Source organism: Erpetoichthys calabaricus, chromosome 8 (assembly GCF_900747795.2).
Source record: "Erpetoichthys calabaricus chromosome 8, fErpCal1.3, whole genome shotgun sequence".
NCBI lineage: Eukaryota > Metazoa > Chordata > Cladistia > Polypteriformes > Polypteridae > Erpetoichthys > Erpetoichthys calabaricus.
In genome coordinates this window covers 121,479,652-121,502,584 of record NC_041401.2, presented here as the reverse complement: position 1 = coordinate 121,502,584, position 22,933 = coordinate 121,479,652, and the positions used below count along the sequence as shown (strand labels likewise).

Below are 22,933 nucleotides of genomic sequence, written 5' to 3'. Positions count from 1 at the left end.
TAGGGGAGACCACTCCCGATTTTTATTTTTCCAGGTGATGCAATTTTCAACACAGGAGTGGCCATTTTTTTTTTGCAGTTGTTAGTGTGGTTGCTGGTCACACATGTAATTCATGGTGGTGCAGTACAGACCTAACTTATAAATATTGCGCTAAAGAAAACCACAACCTTGTGCATAAGAGGGGGATCCAAAAATTCACGGAATTAGTTAATAGCATGTAGTGGTAGTAGGGTATAGTTATTGACTGTATCGCTAGATATCATTTTCCTGCAGTCTTGTTAATCAGTCAGCCAAGTGGCTTTGTGCTAATTTGATCAAGTGCATATTTCTAACATTTGTTCTACAAGTATGTGTTTGACATTTTGGCAATTTTTTTCTTCAATCTTAAAAAAGCACATCAGCTCATATCTACTGTAACTTCAAAACAAAGATGATCTCATTTTTCAACATTAATGGACTTGTTAATAGTTTATTCACCATGAACAGACTATTAACCAGCAGCATTATCCTGAACTGCTGAGACGTCTATAGGAAAGGTTCAGGAAAACATGCATTCTGGCCTGTAACAACGCACCTGCACACACCGCTTCACCGAGACATAACACATCTACTCACCCAGTGTTGTCCATCCTTTGTATAACTCCAATATCCAACAGATCTCACTCCCTGTGACTTGTTTTTGTTTCCAAAATTAAAACTAAGACTGAAAAAAAGATGATTTGCTACTGTGGAAGAAATCCAGAAAAAGAAATCACAGGAGGCTCTAGACCCAGTAACAAATGATGAGCACAGGAAATGTTTCCAAGAATAGAAGAAGCACTGGTAGAAGGTGGTATATTGATGGTAATTAAAATGGAATAGTTGCAAGTTGTATAATTCATGTTTTAACAATTCTGTGCACTTTTGGTTTCCCCTCATATTTTCTTAATTTTTATCCTAGTGTTTGGCTTTGATTTTTGTCTTGTGTTTTGGCTTTGGCATTGCAGTATTTTCTTGACTTTGAAATAAAGGCCTTGGCTTGTTGTTTTGACCTCACTTTTGTCTTGCCTTTTTTTCTCCTGGTCCATTCTAACTGTCCATTTTATGGCAAATGTGACTTTATCCACCAGCGGTATAAAAGAAGGAACCTGATATACTGTTCTTTGAGGTCAGGCCTCTAATATTGAGTCATTTTAAGTTAGCTTAGCTTTTCAAGGATATCTGAAGGATCTGGACTTGCAGGGGGTACTTGATGAGCAGATGCTTTAGGCAAAATGTGAATGTCATCTGTTTATAGAAGGGGCTTACATTTTGTAAGTATTGCAATTTTACATCTGTTTTACCACTTTTCCTTTTGTATTTTGGCATTGTCTCACATGAACTCCAGTGAAAGTTGCTTCAGCCACTTTGACAAAGTGATAGATCAAAACAGGGCATCAGAGCTGTCGATGTGCTTGTCAACAAGTAAAAAGAGATGTAAAGGCCTCTTTGGCCTTACTCTTAGGTCTACCACTTCTTAGCAATTTAATATTTAAATTACCTTCAATTTGAAGGAATGGAGAATGGGCAGCTATGCATTTTGACAAAATGGCACAAAGAACTGCAAGATAAATGGGAAGGAGATCAACTTGGCCTAGATATCCAGATTTTTCCTTGCATCTCTGTCTGTTTTATGAGTTGCCTTGTTCTAAATCTGCTGATAGCTCAAAAAACTATGACTTCAGGAGATTTGCACAGATAGTCTTCAGAGTGTGTGTGTTATTGTCCATAGCAATGCATAAATGAATTTTAGTAGATTCAGTGTTCATAAGATGTTTACAGAAGTTTCCAAGATTCTCAAAATGCTTCTTGTGTTTCTGCAGTGTCTCTATGGCTGTTACGTCCACTCGTCCATCATCCCAACGTTCCACAGGCGATGTTATTGGCTACTGCAGGTAAGACCTTTTACAGTTGTATTCATAGGCTGATTTACCAGTGTTTACCAAGTGTGAGTTTGTCTTTTATACACCTCACTAAAAAGAGTAATGCTTAGTGGTGTTCTTAGGCCTCACAAAGTCTTCAGTATGTGTTACTTGAATCGTTGACATGCCTAAATTTCACTTTTGTAAAGTAATTCATTGCCCAATATTGCTCTACCTCTGAGATCAACGCAACACGCCCCCTTCAGATCCTTTGAGCGTGTGACCCTGAACAGCCAGCTGTCAGAATTATCGATTCCCAGAATGCACTAGGCCTTCTCAGAGGCCTGACATTAATCTGCTGTAATCATGGTGGAGCGGCACAGATTGATGACACCTGACGAGGCTATGAGCGTCTGTAGAAGCTGACTTGTCAGTTGTGGCTGAAGGTTAAGCTCTGAACTTTAAGACATAAATGGAATGAATTTATTGAGAGCGTGAGACAGAGAGAGTGACTGAGGCAGAAGGGGAGAAAGAAAGAGAAAGTGTCTAAATGCCATAGTCAGTTGTCCATGTTCTGTGTCATGCCTCAGTGTTCCTCTTTCTTTTGATCTTCCCTTCTCTCACTCACTCTCTGTCAACCCTTCCTTTCAGGCTCTTTCTTATTCTTGCATTTTCCTTACTCCCCCTACCACGTCTTCTGCATTCTCTCTCTTATTTGCTTTCAGCCGCTCTTAAATTATTAAACTCTCAATAAATCAGAGCTGTGCTTTTGTTGTTTCGCTCCAGGAGGGCTGAACGCAGCTTGGATGGCCTGCTAGCCACCCGCTGACCTCCCAGCTGGCCACATGACTCCTTTTTCTTGTGTTTGATTTTGAAGTCAAAAGAAAAAACATATTTTAAAATTAAAAAGATAGAAACAAGATAATGTATGAGTTGGGAAAGGTAGAATGAATGGCTCCCAAATATGCTCCTTGGAGCTATCTTTGCCAAATTAGAAGAGAGCAGAAAAGACATAGTAAATGCCACCCTTTAAAGGGCTGTGGATTTTCTCCAGAGTGAGGCATCTAACTTTGGGACGCTTTTTAACAAGTGGACCAGGTAGAACATGACATAGAGATGACATAGCCCAGTGATAGGGGTCAGAAGTTACAGAGCTTGAAACCAGGCACACACTGTCTACCCAATGGTGGATTTTAGAGAAAGCACACATAGGCATGAAAGGCAATGTTAAAATGAGTGAGAGAGAGAGACATGTTGTTGTCTGGCTTGCAAGTACTGGCTGGCCTGATCTGCTGAATATGCAAATGAGAGACATGGCTGCAGGTCTGAAGCTGGTGCTTATCTGACTTGGTTGCAGGGTGTGTGACACTGTAGCACGGAAACTCGGATGGTAGTTTTCAGACTGCCATGAGCTGCTCTGACCCGGCTTCATTTGGCTCACATAGAAAGTTCTCAGATCCTGGAGCATTAAGCATTTGGCAAGCGAAACAGGAAACTGCTTTGATCCGTGCAACCCCCTTTGAAGAGGCGCTGCGCTGCACATTAATTTTATCAGCTGCCCACGGGCAGCAGCTCTCATAGAATTATCCAGAAAGCTAGTGCAATAGAGTAAACCTTCAGTCAGCTCTCGCAGTGAAGGAATCCCCAAATAATGAGATGAGACGAGTTGTATGGGGGCAACGGGGGTATTAAAAAAATAGTGTTAAAGACTGTCTTGTAAGGATTTTCGATTTTAATTTAATCCAAAGTAAAAGTTTATTACCAAATATGGTTAAATCAAGTGGTGCTGCTGGGGTTTGGTAGGTAAAGTGTCACAGAAAGAAAATATCCATCAGCAGGCAGTCTTTAGTGACGTGTGCGAGACATACAGTGCATCCGGAAAGTATTCACAGTGCATCACTTTTTCCACATTTTGTTATGTTACAGCCTTATTCCAAAATGGATTAAATTCATTTTTTTCCTCAGAATTCTACATACAACACCCCATAATGACAACGTGAAAAAAGTTTACTTGAGATTTTTGCAAATTTATTAAAAATAAAAAAATTGAGAAAGCACATGTACATAAGTATTCACAGCCTTTGCCATGAAGCTCAAAATTGAGCTCAGGTTCATCCTGTTTCCCCTGATCACCCTTGAGATGTTTCTGCAGCTTAATTGGAGTCCACCTATGGTAAATTCAGTTGATTGGACATGATTTGGAAAGGCACACACCTGTCTATATAAGGTCCCACATTTGATAGTTCATGTCAGAGCACAAACCAAGCATGAAGTCAAAGGAATTGTCTGTAGACCTCCGAGACAGGATTGTCTCGAGGCACAAATCTGGGGAAGGTTACAGAAAAATTTCTGCTGCTTTGAAGGTCCCAATGAGCACAGTGGCCTCAATCATCCATAAGTGGAAGAAGTTCGAAACCACCAGGACTCTTCCTAGAGTTGGCCGGCCATCTAAACTGAGCGATCAGGGGAGAAGGGCCTTAGTCAGGGAGGTGACCAAGAACCCGATGGTTCTCTGCAGCAATCCACCAATCAGGCCTGTATGGTAGAGTGGCCAGACGGAAGCCACTCCTTAGTAAAAGGCACATGGCAGCCTGCCTGTAGTTTGCCAAAAGGCACCTGAAGGACTCTCAGACCATGAGAAAGAAAATTCTCTGGTCTGATGAGACAGAGATTGAACTCTTTGGTGTGAATGCCAGGCGTCACGTTTGGAGGAAACCAGGCACCGCTCATCACCAGGCCAATACCATCTCTACAGTGAAGCATGGTGGTGGCAGCATCATGCTGTGGGGATGTTTTTCAGCAGCAGGAACTGGGAGAAAGATGACTGCAGCAATGTACAGAGACATCCTGGATGAAAACCTGCTCCAGAGCGCTCTTGACCTCAGACTAGGGCGACGGTTCATCTTTCAGCAGGACAACGACCCTAAGCACACAGCCAAGATAAGGAAAGGAGTGGCTTCAGGACAACTCTGTGAATGTCCTTGAGTGGCCCAGCCAGACCCCAGACTTGAATCCGATTGAACATCACTGGAGAGATCTTAAAATGGCTGTGCACCAACGCTTCCCATCCAACCTGATGGAACTTGAGAGGTGCTGCAAAGAGGAATGGGCGAAACTGGCCAAGGATAGATGTGTCAAGCTTGTGGCATCATATTCAAAAAGACTTGACGCTGTAACTGCTGCCAAAGGTGCATCCACAAAGTATTGAGCAAAAGCTGTGAATACTTACGTACATGCGATTTCTCAGTTTTTAAATTTTTAATAAATTTGCCTGAAGTAAACTTTTTTCACATAGTCATTATGGGGTGTTGTGTGTAGAATTCTGAGGAAAAAAATGAATTTAATCCATTTTGGAATAAGGCTGTAACATAACAAAATGTGGAAAAAGTGATGCGCTGTGAATACTTTCCGGATGCACTGTACATGGCCTTTTGTGTTTAATCTGCATTCCCCCATTCAGTTTCTGTACACCTGCAAGTCAATTAAATAAATTGACCTGGCATTAATTCAAACACATTTAGAATACTGGGTTCAAAAATCTTGCCTTTGTATATATTGCATGTTCTCCTCAAATCTGTGGGGGTTTTTTTTCTTTCTTCAGGTGACACTGTTAGATGTCGTCTAACCAATCATGGATCATTTGGTTTGAAAATGAATTCATAGAAGTTAGATCCCAAATATATGTCTGTTAGATTAATTGGGCAACTCTAACTAAGGCCCTTATGACTGAGTGTGAGTGTTGGTGTGAGTAGGCCTTCAATGTGCTTAGTGCCCTTGACAGTGCAGGAGGTTAAAATTGTTAAATAAACACTCACAAACACAAAGTCACGGTCCTGGAGACCTCAGCCAACTGACCACCTAACCCCTTCTGGGTTTTCTATAGTGGAGTCTGTGCTGGTCGTTCGATCTAATGAGAGGATCTTTCCATCCAATGATTCCAGGGCTCTTTTATCCAAGATAATTTTTGCATACGCAGGAGTGCTGCCTGACAGGGAGCAGTGGTACCAAGTGTCACATCCAAATACCCAGAACAGATACAGAATAGATGAGGTTTAGTAATGGTTTGTAAATATTGTACTGCTTATATTTCTGTACAAATGACTAACAAACAGAAATGTAGTATGCACAGCTAATCAGCAGCTCTAATCAAAATATGCTAGACTAAAGTAGTAGGTCTTCAGCCTGGATTTAAACGTTTAGACTGCACCCAGTGCACTTTAGGTAGATGTTGACCCACCCCCAGTGTCCTGAACTGGATTAAGTTGCTTTTTTGAATGGATGGATGAACAAATTCCTAAGATGAAAACCAAATGGCTCACTTGTTAACTGGAAGAAGGCCCATTGAAAAGACTTGCTCAGGTTGCAAGGTGGTCCGTATCAGCGTTTTTAACTGGACAGGACTGGTCTGCTGGGGATGGGGGTGGCTGGGCAAGTGGAACATTTGACGTATGTGCTGGACATGCAGCTGATTAAAAACAAGCCTTTGAATGTCATGTTGGCAATAAATTAAACATTAGAATAAAACAAAACTAAAATTCATCCATAATAAAGACAAGACAAATATTGTTTAGGAACTTCAGACGGTGTAAACATTTGAATTCAGTGCACATTGCTGGTATAGTTTGAATGTGTGAATTTCTCAGGCTGTCAGGAGGTTAGAGTAAAATGAGTCCCCTGAGTTATGAAGGAAAGAAAATTGCCTCAGGGTGGTAGCACCCCTTTTTTCTGAAAGGATTTTATTCCATTAGTATAAATTTTAATTCTTTTTATTAATTTAAGTCCTCAAACCGTGCCCTTTGTTCTCTGAAGACTGCTGACCTGATTAAATCCCATCATCCCTCAATCTTGTGTTGGTGTTTTATTTTTGAGTCCCAAATGATGGTTCAAGACTGAAGCTCACTCTAAATTAATGACCAAGAATGTCAGATTTGTCCAGTACTAATTATTCATTAGTTGCATAATTAGCATAGGAAGGCTATGGCATTTAAATGCTGTTAATTAAGTGCACGAGGACAGAATGCCACAGGGGTTCTTTTGAGTTCCAACCCCAATCATACCATAGGAGACCTCTTTGCCAAAGTCACACTGCAGTGCCCGAGGCTCTTCTGTTTTGGGGGCTGCATACCAGTAACTCTGCTTTCATAGCTTGTTTTTTGAATGTTCTGCGGCTGTAGTGTTGGCTGTAGAGCCAAACACAGAGGCAAACCCACAGTGATCATTTCTACCCTCAAGCTTAAGTATTCTACAAGTCTCATTCTATTAATTGGCTGTCTATCCCCTTGCAAATGCCATCAGTAATCCATCCATCCAGCATGCAGAGAGTATTGGGCAGGTATTGTAACGTCCTGTGTTCTACAACATTTAAAGAGAGAGCAATACAGTAAATTCTTACTTGAATGTTCAACCATATTGCCATCCTCGCATGCTATGAGAAACACGAATGCATAAAAAAAAAAAATAATTTTGTTCTATTTGATAGCAAATACGTTTCCATAGAAATACAAAGAAAGTAAACCCACTACAATTATATGAAAATGTCCAACTTGCCTATAATTGGAAACATTCCACACAAGGTTAGGAAACCATTTTTTCAAAGCACACTTATGCTCCCACTGACTAAAATCCAGGCACATTTTATAAATAACTAGCGGGGTACCTTGCACTGCCTGAGGTGAAGGAACCAACCAAATTTTAGAATGAAATGGCATGTGGTGTTCCCCTGCACCAATGGGAAATCTGTGCAAAATTTGGTGGAAACAGGTGAAACAGTAAGGATTTGCATACCGAACAAACACAAATAGAGGCAACCAGTGCTACACAGGGTGGAGGCAGCAGCAAAGTTTTAGAATGAGGCAGTCTTGCGTCTTCCCCTGTACAAAGAAAGAATTTTTTCAAATTTTGGTGGAGATGTGGATCTATGGTGCAAATCTGCATTCCAGAGAAACACACAAACATATTCATTTGTATATATTATTATATATCCATTTTTTAAAAAAATCTTACAAGGAGACGAGACGTGATTGTCTCAGAGACACTTTCATGTCCCGCGAGATGACAAAAGCTTATGGAAAGAGATTTGGAAAAGTCCTGCATGGTTATGTCAGACACATTTCTTGTAGAGAGACAGAAACGATATTCACTCATGGGCAGTTATACATTGCATTGTCACAATGTAATTCCAAACACGGAATCAAAATTCAATGTGATATTGATGAAAAGGTAAAAGTGAAGAGAGATTGAATATATGGACATACGGTAGGTGATATGACAGAAGTGTGCTGCGTGAAATGCAGTTCATGCGGCACGGCAGCAGCAATCCAACAGCAAACCAGCAGCTGATCGAGCAAAGACGAGGGAAAAAAAAACTGTATGTGTTTCCCATTGTATCACCTTTTAATAGGGGGTGTCGAAGGAGCGATCGCATCTCCTTGGGGTGCATTCAGCCCCCCTCTTCACAACATGAGTGGCAGAGACGCAAAGTGGTTGGCGCATTTGGGGGGGAGCGAAGCCCCCTAGTAGTATATACAGGGGTATTCAGTAACAGCACAACTGACAACAGTTTAAACAACAGCACAGTAGAACACATGGGTCACTCACACACAGGGCACTTCAGAGTGAAGTTGCCTCATGCAATACATTACAGGCATCATGGCATTAGTATGTTGTAATAGGGCCAGCATTGTCCTGTGTACAAAGTACAGTGAAATTGTTACTTACATGTGCTAATCAACATGTAAAATGTTCCCATTTTGAGGTAAGGTAGTTATACTTATTGACTGTAGCATCATGTGGTGACATAACTGGCTTTAATATATTTGTGTATATTTGCATAGGAGTGTCAAGAACTAGCCTGAGAGGTAGCATATGTTTGGTAAGTGTGTGTGTGTGTATGCAGTTTTATAAGTCAGGAAATCCTTGTGAGTATTTCATCTGTAATTCATAAGACATGAAGTTAAAAGGTTAATGCCAGACATCTGCAATAGACTTGCTTTCTGAGACATTAATGGTGTTGTGGTAACCATCCTATACTCATATGTGTAAAACGCAGCAGTAAAAATTAAATAAGTTCACTTGGGTGTTGTAGAGAAATAAAATACATTGTCATGCATTATCCATTTTCTTTTGCATCATAAATTAATTTGAAACATTGAATAAGTATTATCAGGTATATTAAAATGGAACATTCTCAAAAGCACTTTATCTCATTCAGAGTGGCTGAGCCAGTACCCAGTGTGGCTGAATCAGGCGCAAAGTAGGAACCAACACTGGACAGGACTCTGTTTCCTTACAGAACACATTCACACGTTTGCATAGGGACACTTTGGAGTGAATTCTTTTATGATATAAAAGTATAGCTAATATTTTAAATATTTGATTTTTCGAGTATTATCTTGTCTTAATTATAAATCAATATACAATTGAAATAGAAAATGCAATCCCCAGTTGTAATTGCAAAGTTGTTTTCTCTTTAACACAGTTATACTTGTAGAATATTAGATTGACACTTAAGTTTGTAATGTAGTTACCACTGGTAAATTCCCAATAATTCCCTGTTGTTTTATCCAAACAAAAGTTCACAAACCATAATAACAAAGAATGTAGATCTAGCACTTGTTGGAAAAAGCCGAAGTCCAGGATTTCAAAAACTTTACAAGGTGAGGTAAGCCCCCATCATCAAATTTTCAGGGACTGCTGCCTTTGTAAAATAATATGATCAGAATTTATGCTTAAAAAATGATTAAATCCTCTCAGCACACACTTTTATTTACAGCATTTATTTCATACAAAATGATTTTATAATTGACCATATGACGATGCACAGATTAGCCCAGGTTCTCTGAAGTGCTTGGGCACAGGATTTGATTTCTGGCTGAAGTGCTTGATTAGCTACTCTAAACTGGCCTTTTGTAGTTCTGCTTCTATGTGTGCACTTCTGTCTCTGTATATTCATACCTTGCATTTATTGCTGCCGGCTAATTGTGTTTTTATTTATTTAAATTGGGACAAATGGGATTGCATACCCCCTGACCCTTCATGAGCCATGGTAATGGATGCTCAGTATCCATTTTATCATTTAATTACACAAGAATCTGCTGTTTAAAAGTGAATACTTAAACAACGTTAATTATATTTTTCATGAATAGTAAGTTACAATTTAATGTTGTCTTTTCATGAACTTAAATATAAACATAAAAACAAAAAAAGTATAATATTTGCAGAAACTGCTTAGAAATAAACAGATTTTTCCAAACATTAGAAAATGTATTTCTGTTACTGATGTGCTACAGTGATCTACGATTAGAGCTAATGCCCAGGCCATGCAACGCCTATGTGGAGTTTTAAACTTTTCCTCGTGCCCATATGTTTCTTCTCCAGTTTTGCTCCTCCATTTCAAAGACGTATATGTTAGATTAATTGGCAACTCTAAGTTGGCTTAGTATGGTTAGGGTGTAGTATACCCATCAGTGGACGTACACCTCATCCAGTGCTGATTCCTGCCTTGCACTCAGTGCTGCCTGTGTGGGCACCAAAACTGAAGAGGAAAATCAATGAGTAGATGACATAACCACAGAGACAAGCCTTGCCATCAACATGTCTATACTGGTTCAATTTAGAACTTACTGTACATTCTAAGTGTTTAGAATGTGCTTGGCTAGTGGTTCATATTTACGCTTTATAAGGTATTTACATTTTTGGTATTAAACGTGTCACTTTAAATATATGGCTAAATGTCATACAGTCTATGAAACTGTTAGAGGCAGTTCTGTTGGTAAGATGACATCTCACTGAGTAAATCTTATATAATTCCCTGGTATCAACATGGATGCCAGAAGAGGTCATTTTCTTCAAATTTCACTCCTCCACATTTTGAGTTCACAATCCAAATGGCTTCAGTAAGATCTGAAATTTTAAATGACTTCATGTGTAAAAGAGATTCCTGCTTTTTTGGATGTTTCACAACAAACTGTTGAACACATGAGAAAGTAATATAATATTAAAGACTCTACCCATAAGATGTAATGACTGTTGAGTTTATCAGCTTTGTTTTGTTTTAGTTATTTTAATTGGTAATGCAGCTCTGTTTTTTAAAGTCTAACATTTTGGAGCCTTTCTTTAGGAACATGGCCTTGTAGGTTGTTTCTTATTTGTGAGACTATTAATGTGTTAAGAATGCAATTTTGCTTAATTTCCAGCCTGCTTCCAGTATGTTTTTAATTGCTTCTAGTGCTGTGTGAAATGTTTTACATCATTTTAAATCTGAGAAATTGATTGCAGTTCCATCAGTAAATAAAGCTGATCTTTCAGATCATGCTGAATTATTGCACTTTACGAAAGTGTTTGAGCACCTAGTACTACTGTTTTTCGCAGAAACAGCTTCATATACGTGTTGTTCATTCCATCTCTAAGTCAGTTTCATCAGTTTGTAGGAACTTTGCCCCACACCGATGTGGCTCAGCTATACAACACTCAAGTGCTTCCTTAAACGTGCAGGCATTTTCAAGCTTTGTCCCACAATTTTAATAGGATCTCATTTTTTTAGCTGGATATTCCAAACAGTCCTCTTTTTCAATCGATTTGCTGGAGTGATTTGGATCATTGCCTTATTACAACATCCACCTTCAGTTCAACTTTAGTTTTTTAACAGTTAGCCTCAGAGCTCGCTCAGGTATTCTCTGGTAAGATTTGGAATTCAAGCTTGACTTAATGACAAAAACCTGGCAAAGCCTTGAAACGGAAGCCATTATGCTCCATTATGCATATTGACTTTTTTGATGATTGACTTTAAGTTTCTTTGAAATTGCCTTGAAAGCCCACTCAGACACAAGCTCTTACCAGCTCTGCTGATCTTCATACGATAAGTTCTGCTCTTCTGTGTTGTTAAGATCATCCAATTTCCAAACCCTCTTTATCCATTACAGGGTAATTTGAAGCTGAAGTTTGTCGTGGTGCACTTGGGGGCAACAAACAAGCCTTGGACAAGCCACACTAACACCCACATGCACAGTATGTTCCCACAAAGTCGAATTAGATTTGTCATCCTTTGTAACACACAAGTCATTGGGGTGTCTGAGGAAATGGGGGCACCTAGGGAATATAATATAATGAACAGGTGGAGAAGCTATTGATGTCATATACAGTAAATGGTGATTGGGTAGGTGAGCATATCGTGGTTCCTAGAGCTGTGAGGCAATAGTGCCAACTTCAGTGACTCAGTGCTACTCTTTATTAAATTAGATCACCTTAAGCTAAGAATTGTGTGTGTTAAAAAATGCTTCACATTTCAAGGGAAATTTTTTGTAGCATTATTGGTGGAAAGAGTTATGCTAGATCAATTTTATTGACGACTTGGAAGATATTGAAAGTCTGGATTAGCTCCAGACATAGTCTTCAGTGTGTAAAACCAAAGAGGTCCTGTTCACTTAATCTGTTAGAGAATGTCATGTCCTTTATTCCAGGAATGATTTTCTTTGCATAGTTCAAGTGCACATTTACCTTTTTTTTTTGTATTGTGGCGGTCAGGATTGCAAACACTGCGATACAATTGAGCATGGTGTGATGTTTGCAATTGTATTGTGTAATTTGTATTCAGCATTTTTTGATATAACTAAGATGTATTGTGCCGTTTTTCTTTCAGACGTTTTGGTTTTTCCCAAGGCCGTGCCGCTTTTGACCAAGGTGTATTCTTGTTGCTTGGCAACAGTTTGCACATATGTATGCTAAGTTAACAACTGGTCAGACATTGGTAGGAGTAGTAGTATAGTCATTTGCACAGAGTACAGCGAAATTCTTATTTGCAACATGTCACCACTCTCCAGTGCCGTGATAGCTGTATTAAAATACAGGCCTTAATTTTAATTCTTAGAAAATACAAATCAGCTTACCTGGTGCAGTCCTTGCTCCTGTTTCTTTGTTTCCAATAAATGAAACCATGTGAAAAAACCGTTACTCTATTCACACTTGACAGCTGAAGCAAAATTTATAAGTATAAGAATTTTGGGGTAATGTCCAGTGCAGGTCTCCAATGCATATTGACTCAGCTATTCAACATTTCAACGTTCTGTAGACCTGTCACTTTCCTGTTGTCTTCCTGTGACCTTTGACTGTACTTCACTTCAGTTCAATTAATTTTTGCATAGCACTATTCTTAAGCAAAGACTCAGAACATTTAATTTTTTATTTTTTTTCCTTTTATGTATTATCTCCTGCATGTTCATGTGCCAGCCTCTATCTGTTACTGACAACATCTCATTTTGCAGACATTTTGCTTTCTAGATTGAATGTGTATATGAGATCATGCCATTGCTAGTAATCATTGTCCATATTAGGGCAGAGTGGTGGCTCTGAGGCTAGGGATCTGTGCCAAAAATGGTAAGGCTGCCAGTTCATATCCCATAATTGCCAGAAGCGACTCTACTCCATTAGTCCCTTGAGCAAGGCCCTTAACCAGCGATTGCTCTGATGCTCCTGGGTATGACGTTAATCTGCATCCAGCCCTGCAAGCAGGTCCTCCAACTTAGAGAAAACTTGGGTGGTGGTGGCAGGATTGGCACTCCAGCCATCATAAAAAAAAACAGTTCCAGTGTGGTGCTGATGTGTCACCCGCTGCACTTGAGTCCCAATCCAGGTGGTTTGATCTGTGGTGGGTGCGACAATGTGTGCTATCAGTGGATGCTCCCAACCAATGTCCATATTGTTCTGTACTCTGGCAGGTAATAGTGGACAGAACCCACACATGCTAAGGAGAGGCAATTTGAAGGATTATAGTGGAATTACCTTATTGTAGCTTGACCTCAAATTAATCGCAATATAAAATAAATTAATCGCAAAATGAATGTATACGTTATGAAAGTATTACGTACACATTCATTTTGCGATTAATTTATTTATTCAGAAAATATTAGACCATAATCATAGAATAAGCACCTGTTTGTTCTACATTGGCAGTGGCTGGCCATTTGCTGACTATTTATGCATCAGTGTAAAGTCATAATTCTTTGTCACAGTTGACACAGATTGATCAAACTGTGGTAGATTAGTGTAACAAGATGAAAAAATACAAACTTTTCCAATCTTTTATGTACTGTACATGACGCCTATTCTGTACTTACATAATTAGTATTTCTGCATCATATCAACATACCATACCATAGGTTGTAGTGCGAGGGTGTTTTTAAATTATAAGGCACATTGTGATTTATAACCATTTTTATGATCCAAATAACTTCATTCTTCATGGACCATGTACTTTGAATTAAAAAATACACACAGCTATGAGCTATTACATTTGCTTTTTCAGGAGCTGCCAGTGTTCAGGGTCACTGACAGAAACCTCAGCTACACGGGGCTTGTGCTACCTGATGAAAATATACTTTATCACTGAGTGCATTCACATACATCTACACTGGAGCTGCCTCTGTTTTAGTATTTTCCAGCAGTCCGGGGGAAAGCATGGATTTCAGTTAATAATTATTTTATGCAATCATGCGCTGAATCGTTGCTCACTTAAAGTTTGCATATTCTTCCAATATCTGTTTGGATTTTCCACAGGATTTCTATCCACATCCCCAAAGACATACAGGTTAGGTTAATTGGCGATTCAAAATTTTGCATGAGTATACCCTGTGGTAGATTAACCCCAGTGGTGGGTAGGATATTTACACTGCGGCACATGGTGAATGCATCGTTGTTGTTTAGCAAGGCTTTATTACTACTGAAAATGAAAAGGTTAATAGTGTTGTCACTCCAACAATTCCATACAGCCAATTTATGACTGTTGACCTTCTATGTAGTTCATATGCTTGATATATCTCATTGATGGTGGCAATTTTTCAATTGTATTTAATTTTTTTTTTGCATTAGGGTCCTTCCAGTTTTACTTATGGCACTGACTGGAGCCCTATCCAATTCAGCAGACAAAAATGAGCGAAAGATAGTGTGATAGTCCTCACCCAAGTCAAAAACAAAGTCTGAGGAACCTTTTCAATCAATGACAGTAAAATGAGTGGAAGTAAATGGGATATAATAAACAACACCTCACCTACATAGATATCAAAGAACAGCGTGATTCCATTGTGACCACCGGGGATGTTGTAACACCCCAAGACCCCAGACACAACCTCATAAAGTATAATACAAGGTTTATTTTTACAAAATACCATACACAAAGGCTTCAAATATATCATATATACAGCACAACACAATTCCTGTCTCTCTCTTTCCTATCTTCCACTCATCCTAGGTGAGCTTTGTCCTTTGTTCACCTGACACCAGCTTGCCTGGATGAGGATGAGTGGTCTTTTTAATCTTGGACTCAGGAGTATTTCTGGTACTAGGGCATACCCTGATGGAAGTACTTCCGGGTCAATATGATGTCCCCGCAAAGTAGGGATTGTTAATCCCTTCAGCATTTCCTGTTGGACCCCATGGAACCCAACAGGGCTACGCCACAGGACATCAGGTTCCAGCATGCCCTGGGGCATTTGCATGGGGATCCTAACCCAAGGAGGCTGTCACCTAGCCTACTGGGGGAGAAAATATTTAGCAGTTGTATCTCCCCCAGTCCTTCCATTGTACTGGGTAAGGATCCTTGCTCAACCCTGACCATGCTGCCAGTCCATGTGTGCCGTCCATTACACCATCTCTCAGCTCTACTTGAGGTATGTATATTTTTGAGCTTTTGGGCTGAACTTGAGTAAAGTATCAGTTTTATTCTGTATGTATAAAACCTGTACTGCCTGGGTATGATCATTTCATTCTTTGGGAACATCAGCAACAAAAGAGCATAGTGCTCTGTCTGCCTCTCTTGTTATTTAGATGGTGTACAAAAAAATAGTCCTTTTATCACATGCTTGTAAATAGTTACTAGAGATGGGAAGTTGCCTCAAAACGAGATAACTCAAAAATAGCAGCTGCAAAGACCTCAAACAAGAGGGCAGAGTTCAAAACCAAAAAACTAAGAACTTAAAACTCAAAAGAAGCAAAAATTCAAGAATGAGAGGCAAGCAACACAAGCAAGTAACTGAGCTAAATCCAATAAGGCTTTTGCTTGTAGGCCTATCCTCTGGGCCTCTACATACAGGGAAAATTATTTGCAGAATTAACATAATAAAACAAAATAACTAATCAACAAGTACAAACTAATAAAAACAGCAAAAACATTCAATACCATAACAATAGAAGGATTCATAAATAATGAAAACAGTAAATGAACTAAAGCCACATATGGACTCCTGGTTGAACTATAACAACAACAACATTTATTTATATAGCACATTTTCATACAAAAAATGTAGCTCAAAGTGCTTTACATAACGAAGAAAAGAAAAATAAAAGACAAAGTAAAAAATTAAAATAAGACAACATTAATTAACATAGAATAAGAGTAAGGTCCGATGACCAGGGAGGACAGAAAAAACAAAAAAAAAACTCCAGACGGCTGGAGAAAAAAATAAAATCTGCAGGGGTTCCAGGCACGAGACCGCCTAGTCCCCTCTGGGCATTCTACCTAACATAAATGAAATAGTCCTCTTTGTATTTAAGGTTCTCACAGAAAGACTTGATGATGATGGTCATGCAGAGTTCTGGCTTTTAATCCATCAATGTTAGAACATCACGGTGCTTTGAATAGATGGTGGTGGCACAAGCCACCACCACAAAGAAGCCAGAAAAAGAAACAGAAGAGAGAGTAGGAGTTAGTACGGATTTTAGAGCCACCATGAATAGTTATTATAATTAATTGAATATACAGAGTATCAGGATTAAATTAAAGTGAAATTATGAGAAAGCCATGTTAAAATAATGTGTTTTCAGCAGTTTTTTAAACAATCATCCTAATATCACAATACAGTGATATTGTGAGTTATCATTTTTTTTAAATATTAGGGTTTGTGATTAAATCTGCAGTGTGATTTATTATTTCACCTTTATTTGTCCTAAATTGTTATAACAGCACATTATCAAACCTACTTAGTCCAGTTCAGAATAGGAGCCAGAAACTATCCCAGCAGTACTGGATGTAAGGGAAGTGACACCACCAGTCCATTTCAGATCCCTCTCGTGCACATACCCACACTGGGCTAATTTGGAATTGCCAGTCAGCCTAACTGACATGTTTTTGATGATGTGGTAGGAAAACATGACAATGATTAGTCACAGAATCTGAGCTTAAATTCATAAGGTGGCAGTCCCTTAAGCACTTTGAGCTACTTTTTTGTATGAAAATGTGCTATACAAATAAATGTTATTATTATTATTATTATTTTTATTAACTGACTGAAATTAAAGATGAAATCAAATCCAAATCAGCAAAAACGTGTTTATTATAACCAATAATAAAAAAGAACCTTGCTTCAATTCGTCCCATTTCAGTCTTTTTTGTAATTGTGGAAATGGATTTCATATATTTCAGCCAAATCCACAGTAAGACTAGCAGTTCTGAATACTGGTATTTACCACACATGTCCATATGTCATCTGAATTAATGGCTGGATGATTGCTTGAGAGATTAGCCCTTATGGGCTGCAAATGAATGATTAAATGGAATGTTTAGTATTTAAACTGTTTTTTTCAATTTATACAAATGTTCAAAATCCCTGGGGCTTCTCATGTATATGTTGACATGTAGCAGTAGTGGTTTGCAATGCAGGTCACTGTGGTGCCGCTCCCCCTCCAAATATTTTAAAAACCCTACTTAAATTAATTGGGTAATGTGAAATAATCATGAAATAAATGTGTTTATTTGTACAGCGTGCCTGGTGTCAGTACATTTCAACATCCATTAAAAATTGGTTCCAACTTGTACTTGTTTAATTTCTGTGTGAATACCTATATTTTCAGAGAGAAGGATGCTGGCCAGATGAGAGTCTATGTAAGTCCTTGATCTTTTGGCAAGCAGGTGACCTGAGGCTGCCCTTTAATTGGTTGCTTTCAGCTTTTTTTGGGGATGCAGCTCTCTGTGTCCTGGACTCTCCCACATTTATTGTCAGTGAATTAGTATTGGTTTAGGTTTTATTTAATCTAGTGTGACTGGACAATCATCAACACACTATTTCAAGTTCACATCAAAGGTTCACAGTTCACATCCGCCATTAAAGTAACTACAGATGAGCAAGCACGACTTTACGGACATGGCAACTTCAAGTGGAAGTTTGGAAATGAAAGAAAATTTGGTTATTTCTTTACTGAAATACTCCTTTATAAGTTGTTCACTTGAAGAAAAAAAGAAGATAACCAGACCAACATGACTTAAGAAATCAGCAGCAGGCAGGTGATCGAGGACAAGCTTACACACTGACTTTTTCTGCTCTTGTTATGACAAATGGAGTTGGCTAACTGGATGTGGTATAAGTAATGCTATTTTTTGCTTTCCCTGTTTACTGTTTCAAAGTGCCAGAGTGTTGTGGACAACAACGGGGGTGCAAGACCTAAAATATCTTTCTGAAAAATGCAAGAGGCATGAAAGTGGCCGCAGTCATCTAAAGCAGTGTTTTCCAATCGATGTGCTCTGAGAGCTGGACTCTGGTGTGCTCTTGAAATAATAGTGTAGTGCACTTGGGTCTGAACCTGACAGGGACAAGCTCCGCAGATGGTTGAGACCTGTCTGAGGAGGACAGGACTACCTGAAGGAGCTGGCATAAATGGAGCTTTGTGATCACTGGGTTGCAGACACAACGCTTTGAGCACTTCAGACACGTCTCCAGGCGGCTGGAGTCCATCTGTTTGGATGGGTGGTTGCCAGCGAGCCTCACAGGGCTGGTGGAAAGTGGGCATATGAGTTGCTTCTCAGGCAGAGAGGAACAGCCAAAAGAGTGCAGCAGCTTGGAGATGCCACCACAAGGTACTCAGTAAGTGCTGTCCGTGTCTGTAAATGCTAATCTCGGAGCTCCTTTTTTACCAGCTTCTCCGGTAGTCCTGCCCCTTCAGGCATTTGAGCAAGTGTATGCGATATACTGTATATGTGTTTGTGGTTAGTAAGACAGTGGTGTGTCTTGTGATGATTTTGGTTACAAAACAGGTGCCACTACAGGAAAAAGTTTGGAAAACACTAATATAGACAATAGTATGAGGCAAATTTTTTTGGCAGGTTTAGTGAAAAGATTCAATGTAATCAGAGCGTAATTGAGAAATTTTCAGACCTGAAGGAAAGGAGGGCAAAGTTTATGCTCAAGGAAGTGTAGGTATCCTGATCATAAAGGCACAATATGATTTAGGTTGGACTTGTCCTGTGAGTACAGTACAAGACGGGCTGTTGTGGGGGGTGATTTGTATTTTAAGATGTGGTGATCTGTGGATCTTATAGTGTGAATTTGTGCCCAGGTGAGGTAAGCCTGGCAGACCAGCAGTAATTGTAGAATAAAATTAGGGTGGGAATGACTCTGTGGGTGGTGTGAATAATAATAATAATTCATTACATTTATATAGCGCTTTTCTCATGAATGCAAGACTTCCTCTGAAAAATCAAAGGACTAGTGATTGTATGATATGGATTTATGGAATACAGTAGAAATGGCCACGGACTGGGCACTCCATTAGCTGAGGCAGAATAAAATTTGTATTGGACCTATGCTATGGATGTGTTATAGGACAGAAAGAAGGGCACAATATTGGAGGATTACAGAGGTGGAGGTGCAGACATTATAGTGCTGGTTTTGGCAGAATGTGGAACTGGACAAACTGGCAGAAGATTGGGCAATTTAGAGACAGGTGTAGTATAAAATTTGGGTGGCAGGTGCACTTGTTTCTTTCCACATCTATAGGGCAAGTTATGGGAAGAATAAGGGGACTGTGGATGTCACAGACTGAGTTTTTGGAGCACAGCAGATGGGAAAGCTGGCATCAGATTGGGCACCATGGAGGAAAGGGTGTAATACATTGTAGCCAGGATGCACATTGGCTCTATGATGAGGACAACGAGAGCATATGGAATGACCAAATAGATAGATAGATATGAAAGGCACTATATAATAGACAGATAGACATGAAAGGAAATAGATAAGTGCTGCTTCAGTTTGTCCTCCCAAAAACTGCGCCCTAAGTTTTTTTCACCAGCCACCACTGCTATGTAGTTAATACACACCACTAACATGCACAAGCAAACCATGATGAACACTGTTCAGTTCTCATAATAATGAAAGTTCTACATTAATTAGCCAACAGGAATTTATTTTTTAATTTATTTTAAGGATGCTAGTCTTCTTTTCTCTTGGCTGGTGTGCTTTTATTAGAGTTCAGGCAAGATGCACACTTCACGCAGAGATGACCAATAAGGATGGGGCAAACAAGCGTCCGGAAGAGATTGAGGACACTGTAGCCAAAGTCATTTCAACTGATGTTTCCTGCTTCTCTGCTTTCTCTTTGATTACATTCTAAAATCATTATACGTTAGCCTTCAAGTGGTTCTGCCAGCCTTATTTGGAGAGACAGTCATAATCTGTTGTGAGCTGGAATACAAGATTTAAGAATGACAACATGTGCAAACAGCATCTTTCACATTAAGCTTTTTCTTTGCTGGAACAATGTGAAAGTCAAAATAAATCTACACACTCAACTTAAAGATGGACAGAGCATTAGGTTTAGGAATTTCTGCAGCAGCATCAACACTCTTAGGGTGTGTCATTTAAAGGAGTGGTGCACTTTGATTCAGTATACAAGTACCAATAAAAAGCTCTGTCTGCGCTTCCACAAATGGCACACTGTGAGAGCACCGCTGAAGACACTCTTATACCTGTACAAGGAAAAATGCAAAAAAGAGAATATTTGTCCTCTATGGTATGTTAAAAAATAATGCAGTACTCTATTGATATTGTCCATTACCTCTGTTAGGTAATTTCATAATCAGCTTAATAAATATCAAGAAGAATGTAATAATCTTAGCTGATGGGGCAGTGTCACCTAACTGTTCCTGTTATTTGGAATGCTGCGTTAGGAGGCAGTCGCTTATAATGGTGTAGCATTCATAAACTAATATTGGCTAAACGTTTTGATGATCAGTTTATTTCTTATCAAGAAATTATACATGTGTTGGTGTTTGCTTGAAAAAAAACAATTTCTTTTGGACTGGTATTCTGCTCCACTGCCTATCAGCCTAGGCACTTAACACCTTTTTTCACAGTGATTTTATCTGAATTTCCCTTGCTCTGAGTCTCCTGCATGTAAAATTACTTTTTTTTTCAAATGGCCATTGATGAAAATAAGGTCTGGCTTATAATAAAGCTCAAAATATGTTTTAGTATGTAGATCATTCACTGCTTAGTTGTGTTATATTGTTTCCAAGACTTCCTCTGATTTGGACATATCATTTTTTTTTAGCATGCCCTCAGTGACCTTGCAGATGATGATGATGATGATAGTAGGGTTACTGGCAGCTGCACTCTGCTTTTGTAGTTTATGTTTCTTAAACTGTTAGGACAGCCTCACCAGAGTGTGCACGTTAGGGGGAATTTGGATTTTACTGCTTGTGCTGTTTTTGTTTTTTTGATATACTGCTTTTCCCAATAGCCTCACCCTTTTTCAGCAAGCAGCTTTCTTGTCGTTTGGCACAGACTTAACTTGGCTGCCGTAAGCACACCTTGATTTACAGTAGTGCTGTAGTAAAAGATGAATTATAAGTGCACCTCAGATAATGTCAAGTGCTCATTCTTCAAGCCTTTCTGATTCAATCTTGTGGCATTCCTTTCCTGTTCATGTACTGACCTCTGTCTTTTATTGATTACATCTCCTTTGGTCCCCATTGTCTGTCTCCTATATGGCATACACATATCAAACTGTGCTGCAGTTAGTTATCAATGTCAACTTCATTCTGCATAATTATGTGAAGCACAGTCTATGGTATCTCATAGATGTTATAATCAGAGGAAAAAAAATCTATGGAGGTGAACAGTGATTCTTCCAACTGTCTTCTTCCAAATAACCCAACAATTTATTAGACTTTATTTGTTACTCTACATTATTTAGCAGATAAAAATGCTGTGTCAATATACACCCTAATTCCTTTTCAGAACTTACCTTCTGTATGGTAATGTCACCTACTCTGTGTATGTAATTAATGTTCATTTCATTTGCATGTAGCACTTTGCATGTCACTGCATTAAATTGTGTATTCCAGTCTTTTTTTCACATTTTGGACAATTGGTGAAGCATTTCCGAACTGTTCTGCTGCCTTTAAAGTTTTTGCTATCCCTCTAGTTTTCTTCTTAGCTTTGCATATGCCATCTTTAAACCATATGAAGCAAAATGCTCAGAAATTTAAGTACAAGGATGTTCACATTTATCGTGACCAAGATACCTATGCCATAGTTCTAAACCCTAATGCTTACAAAAGGTTACACTGAGTGTTACTTATGGGACATGATGAAAGCAGGGCTACTGATCCCTGAGGTTAGGGTGTCCATAGTGACAAACTGTACCAGCTTGTGCATTCCCTGACACATTAACCTTGTTTGATTTATATTTCTCTTATATGCTGCTCATGGAAATGCATTACCTTACATATCTCCACCTAAACCTTTTCTAAAGACAGGACAGTTAACTACTGCGCTTTTGTCATTTTAATCCCAGTCAGTCATAACATTCCCTCTAGTATTCTTGCTGTTGGCAGGGTGCAAAAGAGCCTGGACAGCTCTTTTGGCTTGGCACTGTGTGTGTGTGCTCTCAACTGCCCACTGAATCAGTAAATGAAGACTCATTTGCAAGTTAGATGAATCCTTTGAATGTATTATTGATGCAAACAAATTAGGCTGCAGTCCCCAGATGAGAGCTAATGAATCTGTGTATGCTCCAGCTCAGCTGCCCAGCTTTGCCAGCTCTCAAGACTGATGCCCGCTTTCTTGCCCTTTAATTATTTCTTGGGTAATTCTGTTTTTTAAAAGCTACCATCTATTAGCACTCTCAGACAGGGAAAAAAAAAACATGGTGCTGTGTGTTTGAGAGTTTTATGGCATAGGGTGATGATGCTCACAATTTGCGCAGCCAATTATGAGAGCACTGCCTGATTTTGCGTGGCATATTCACATACTGTAAATCCATAACCATACTGTTACATTTTGAATAGCTAA

The 22,933-nt window shown here is 39.1% G+C and overlaps 1 protein-coding gene across 12 annotated transcripts in view; it reads left to right on the top strand.

Annotated features, from left to right (window-relative positions):
* The window catches only part of LOC114656015 (calmodulin-binding transcription activator 1-like), a 559,017-nt gene that overhangs the window by 407,353 nt on the left and 128,731 nt on the right, over positions 1-22,933 (top strand). For all 12 annotated transcript variants that reach the window (XM_051930419.1, XM_051930418.1, XM_051930414.1 and 9 more), the window contains one exon: positions 1,842-1,913. In XM_051930419.1, the coding sequence (XP_051786379.1) occupies positions 1,842-1,913 (72 nt within the window). The remainder of the gene's footprint in view (positions 1-1,841; positions 1,914-22,933) is intronic.